The sequence below is a fragment of the Squalius cephalus genome (assembly GCF_949319135.1).
Source record: "Squalius cephalus genome assembly, chromosome: 2".
Taxonomy (NCBI): domain Eukaryota; kingdom Metazoa; phylum Chordata; class Actinopteri; order Cypriniformes; family Leuciscidae; genus Squalius; species Squalius cephalus.
The window spans coordinates 49376234-49382485 of NC_137123.1; the positions used below are offsets into that span (position 1 = coordinate 49376234).

The 6252-nt window shown below is 36.0% G+C and overlaps 1 protein-coding gene across 1 annotated transcript; it reads left to right on the plus strand.

Annotated features, from left to right (window-relative positions):
• The first annotated feature begins 545 nt into the window (after positions 1 to 545).
• On the plus strand, positions 546 to 4360 carry msmo1 (methylsterol monooxygenase 1). Its single transcript, XM_079851585.1, has 6 exons — positions 546 to 659; positions 1559 to 1847; positions 1962 to 2110; positions 2266 to 2392; positions 3602 to 3756; positions 4098 to 4360. Exons 2-6 carry the CDS (start codon positions 1593 to 1595, stop codon positions 4285 to 4287), a joined length of 876 nt encoding a protein of 291 aa, XP_079707711.1. The 5' UTR covers positions 546 to 659; positions 1559 to 1592; the 3' UTR covers positions 4288 to 4360.
• The last annotated feature ends 1892 nt before the right edge of the window (positions 4361 to 6252 follow it).

Sequence of the window (6252 nt, forward strand, 5' to 3'; positions counted from 1 at the left end):
AATAATATAAAAATAAACAAAAAATATATACAAGTAAATAAATAATGATTAAAATACGTTAAAAAAAGTAAATACAGTGACTATTAACTAAATATTGTCTAATATTTAGGCATATTTATAATATTCATTTTTCACAGTTGATAGATACAAATAAAAATGCTGATTAAAATATATAAAAATAAGTAAATTAGTAAATAAATAAAAACAAATAAATACAGTGACAGTTCTATAACAGTACAGTAGTCTACAAGAAATTATTATTTTTTAGGATGGGGTCCATCGCACGAGGGTGATTATAATCGGGGTCCGAGCTATCTACTGAAACCCCCGACTTAACAGACTTGTTTTTTTGTTTTGTTTTAACCAGAAGGTGCAGTTTAGTCAGCGCGTCAGCGCAGGTTATGAAAGACAATCGCGGGTTTTCATTGGCTGCAGCTGCGGAAACTAAAGGTCTCACTATCGTCAGTTCATTCCCTCAACCAATCAGGCCGCCGCCCCTGCCAGTATACGTCAGTCTCCCTCTTGTAACAGCCAATCAGCGGCCATCCTCAGCCCGCAGACACCGTCTCCTCTTTTCTCGGCCAATGGTCCTATGTAAGGTTCTATTACATTAAAAGCGCCGTTACTGCCAGCGCAGGTAGAAGGAGAGCTTCTCACAGGTGAGTCAACAACACGTCCGTGCTGAATCTATTTGTTCTAATGTTCTTTAAAAAATAATAGAAATATTTGGGCTCTGTCATCTGCCCTAGCAGAATAATGTAAACACGCGTTTAACATGGAAATAATGTAAACAAGCTGAGTACTGTTGGACTACATAGGTGCATTTGTTGATTTAGAAATTATTTCAATAGATAGTTGCCTTTGAGAGAAAATAAAATGTTTATGGGTTATGATTGTAATTGTGATTTAACAGACATGCACATGCAGTAACATGAACAAAATACCTACTAGTGTCTATGTAATCTTTACGCATTTGTGTATTTATGATTATTTATTTATTGCTATGCAACCAGACCAGCTTATTTGGTCTATTCTGGCTACCAAAATATTATTATCCATATTTAATAATTCAAATATTATCTGAAATCTCGCCGTTAAAATGTGTTTTAAAATTCTATTTTATTTGTCACCAAAAATGTTTATAAATTAGTTTAAATTGGAAAGCTTGCATAACTTCAATGAATAATGACAAGCAACATCTGGGTGTAACCAGAGAACAAACTCAACTCGACTTGACTTTGAATTCAAATTGAACTCATCTTTGGATCTATATATAGAATAAAATAAATAAAAAAATTGAAATAAATATAAAAAATTGACTTGAGACTTGATTTAGAAACTGACCTATGACTTGAAAGACTTGGTCTATTGTCAAAATACTTGATTTGGACTCTCTGTCAGAGGCTTATGAACATATATTGTAACACATATTAATATTTTGGTGTAACCCTGTACTGACATGATGCAGTTTTTCCATATGACCTGTATTTCAGGCAAGCCTCACTCTGAGATTGATAACTGAGTGTCACTGATCTTTATTCATGTCATGTGTTTATAGTTACTCATTTGGAGAGTCCCACCGACTCGCTGCCATGGAGGTGAACGGCACAGCCAACATTCTGTCTTCTGCATATATGGCGGTGGAATATGTGGATTCATTTCTTCCAGAAAACCCACTACAGGAACCTCTGGAGCACGCGTGGAACCACATGCTGCAGAACTACAGCAAATTCCAGATCGCCACCTGGGGCTCGCTCATCGTCCATGAACTCATCTACTTCCTGTTCTGCCTGCCTGGATTTATCTTTCAGTTCCTCCCTTTCATGCAGAAGTACAAAATCCAACCGGTACGTGGAATCAAAGGATTTATTATTTTAAATTGAACATTTATATCTTTTTTTCTTGTTAAAAATATTGTTTTTATTAACTTTTCATATATGTTTTTGTTGTTGTGCTTGCAGGATAAACCAGAGACATGGGAGAAACAGTGGAAGTGCTTTAAAATGCTGCTGTTTAATCACTTCTGTATCCAGCTACCGCTCATCTGTGGAACATTTTACTTTACTGAGTTCTTCAGCATCCCTTATGACTGGGACTCCATGCCTCGCTGGTGAGAACAGCTCTCTCACTTTATAAAGTGATTCAAATATGAAGAATTCTGTGTTAACAGTCAAAGTCCTGAGGTTGTTCTGCAGCTTTCCCGAAATCTTTTTTTGAAGCAAGTGGGCCTTGTTTTCATTTTTATAATCTTTCTCACCATCTCAGGCCTTCTATACTGGCTCAGTGTTTTGGTTGTGCAGTAATTGAGGACACATGGCATTACTTCCTCCACCGAGCCCTACATCATCGCAGAATCTACAAGTACATTCATAAAGTCCATCATGACTTCACTGTAAGTTACTCGCATTCTCACAAATACACACACAATGTGCAGATGAAGGGAAACTATAAGACAGCCAAGATAGGCTTGCAGAAGTACTATTACATGTTCTTTTCTGTTAGTTTTACATTGTATTATAATTCATATTTTCAATCTATATATATATATATATATATATTTGCTGAAGGCCTGTTTACACGATACCTATAACAGTAATGATTAAAGTATAGTTCTAAAAATCTTTCTAAATATAAAAGAGAGTCCACACCACAAATATAACAACGGCACAGAGAAACAATATGGTTAGAATAACTTTCACAAGGATTTTGGTAACACTTTCAACATTCTGTTGACTATAAGTAACTTTGCAACTACATGTCATCTTACTCTCATTAGAGTATTAGTAGACTGTCTGGTTAATATCTGCTAACTCTTTATTATGATGCTCCCCAAAAGACATTCTAATGACTATAAGCAACTTTGCAAGTACATGTCAACTTATTCTAACCCTACCAGTCTACTAATACTCTACTAACAGAGTTAGTAGACATGTAGGTGTAATGTTACTTATAGTCAACAGAACGTGTTTAAGGGACCATCAAAATAAAGTGAAACCAGGATTTTTTTTCCCTGGTTGTCAATCAGAATCTATCCTGCTTTATAGACCTTATGTAGCCCCGCCCCTTTTCAGCGCCGCGCTCGTTGTCTTTTGTCTTCCGGTCTGTATTTTCACAGCGATCTCGCGTATTTATGAATGAACGGCTCGTTTTAAAATCTTCCCGGTCTACTGACATTTGTTAAGACATCTGCTTTAAACATTACAATCCTCATGACAACTTTCGTTAACTTTACATTAAGTAAATCCACTTCAAATGCGAATTACTCCTGGACAGCAATGCCATATAAATATACACGACCGCAAAAACGGAAGTTAAAAGACAATATTCTAAAGATGGCTGCGCCCTTGTTGCTCTCTATAGAGCTTGAGCATGCATCACATGCCTATAAACACAACCTTTTTTTATCCATCAGCGTGGACGCTAATATAGTTATCGTTATCTTTATAGCTATAGTTCTTGGTGTGAACATGCCTTAACTCTTAATTTTTATTTCCTCTTTGTCTTCATTTAATTTTAATTTTGAATTTGAATTTTGAATTGAATTTGAATTGAATTAATAATGATAGTTGATCTACCATATTTTTCATTGTATGTATGTTAGTCTCCATTTGGCATGCAGGCAGAGTATGCCCACCCTGCTGAGACTTTGATTCTGGGTGCTGGATTCTTCATTGGCATCATGGTCTTCTGCAATCACATGATTTTGCTCTGGGCCTGGGTCACTTTCCGGCTGCTTGAAACCATTGATGTTCACAGGTGAGCTCAGGACGCACAATGCAATTGAATGTGGACGTGCCATGGTCTGGATCAGTACATTTGATAATGTCAACACTGTGATGCTGATAATAACTTACTGCAACGCTATATTACAAATGTATTCATTTGATACACTACATGACTAGAAGTATGTGTATGTATGTATCTAATTTACAAGTTTGGCTATAACAGTAATTCTAGGATTTTTATATGATTAAACTATATTTTGTGTGGAAAGTCCTGGTAAAAATATTTTATAATACTTTTTTGATCATGTCATTTATCTTTATAGTTTGTATGTGTTTTGTTCTTTGACGTTCCTTCTTTTGTTCTCTCTTTAGTGGTTACGACATTCCTCTGAACCCCCTGCATTTGATTCCATTCTATGCTGGAGCTCGTTTCCATGACTTCCACCACATGAATTTTGTTGGCAACTATGGATCTACATTCACCTGGTGGGACAGACTTTTCAACACCGATTCCCAGTTTAACAAACATTACGCACATCATAAAGCTGTGAAGAGCGACTGATTGACAGAGATTTCTCTCACATACACTGATGGTTCATCATCATCTAGAATGATCTATCTCTCATGGACTCTTGTGTGGGATTTGGTTGGTCTGATGCTTTTGCATTGCCTCCCCCTGCACACACTCACTGTAAAGTATTTAAAATTGGACTGAATGGATTCATATCAATGCCAGCTTCTTACAGCAATGTGCCTTTGAAAAGGGAAAACACCCCCCCACAAACATCATTAAACCAACCGATCACAATACTCCAACGGACTGGTTGTTAGGAATGAAAGGATGGCAGCCTGCGTTCTGTGCTCTCAATTATTATAAACATTCATCTGTCTTAAGTAATGAAAACATCATTCCTCAAAAGCACTTTACTTTCACCTTAACAATGACACAATATTTTAAAATCTTATTTTTATAATGGCTTTTTTTTTTTTTTTTGCTTTGTTGCCTTTCTTGATTTTTTGCAAAATTCCTGTAAAGATTTTATAACTTTCATCAGTGACAAACCATGGCATATAAATACGGCTTGGAAGGGATTTGGGGAAAAAAAGAGATAATTGAGGTGTTTGCTTGTTAATTTGAAGACAACTTAATAAAAACAAAGTAACAGAAACGCTGACTCTGTGGTTGTGCTCTAGTAGAAGAACAGTGAGAGCTCTCAAACACTATCCCTATGTGTTTTCATCACAATTGTACAATCCCCATCACTGATCATTGTACAAGTCAAGTGTCATATTACAGTACAGTCCTACAACAAAATATACATATTATTACAATATGTATTGTGTCATATGAGGAGCTAGACAGTCCAGGATATACATACTGTAATGTGTAGTGCCATATGTGGTGGGTAGACAGTTTCAAAACAAAATATACTACATACCGGTATATGTAAAGTATTATATGAGGTAGACAGACAGTCGCAGTCACATATTACAGTATGTAAGGTGTCATATAGAGTTGGTAGATGATCTCTTTATCCTTAATGTACATAAGTCCACAGAGTTAGAGTAATGAAGTACAAATACTTCATAACTGTCATTGAGTAAAATTTTGGGAAATTTCTGCTTTACTTGTAGCCTATAAATATTTTTATTGAAAATGAATAGTTTACTTTTAAAACGTTCTCCACATTTTAATGATATTTGCCACTACACAGCAAAAATAAATACAATAATAACAGCACAAAAAGCTTTTCTAGAAAAGATTTTCGATTGAATCTTTCGATCAATTCGGTTCCTTTGAATCTCTCCTTTTTGTGAAGGGTTTCGAACAAAATCTCTGTTTCTTTCATTATGTAGTTGCAGTTTGTATTTATGCTAGTTCATATTTCTTTGTTCTGCGTTTGTGTGATGCGATGCCAAAGACAAATTAATCGATTCGGTTCTTCTGAATCTGTCAACCCGGGTCGCAAGGAGTTCTTAATGATTTATTTCGCAAATCACGAATCTGAATCTCGAGAAGCAGACCTAACTAGTAAAGGGGTCATTCATACTGATTGAATCACACAGAATGCGTTTTTGTGTTTAAAAACATGAGAGGCAGGGTAGTGAGACGCATTTTTTAAGTAAAATGTAATTTAACTTAAATCGCCATGTCATGCTCGAGACTGCAAGTGAACCACTGAAGCTGGAAGTAGGGGACCACCACCTGAAAAGTTGGTGGATGGGTGGGTGGGCAGCAGGGGGCGCGCTAGATCGTAACAGTTTTTTATCACTGTTTCCAAAAACTTACCACACCTACACTCTTCACACTTTACATTACACATGCAACATAGTTACAAAAATTACCATGGACTTACCACGAGTACCATGTAAATAGCCAGTGTCATGCTATAGGCTATGTACTATGCATGTTATTACCATCTGGTAGGTAGGCTACATGCACTATGAGACTAGACAGTAGGCCTACTAACTTTTTTTGTAAGGGTATTAAAAATGTATCTCCCTTCATTATATAATTGCAGCTTAT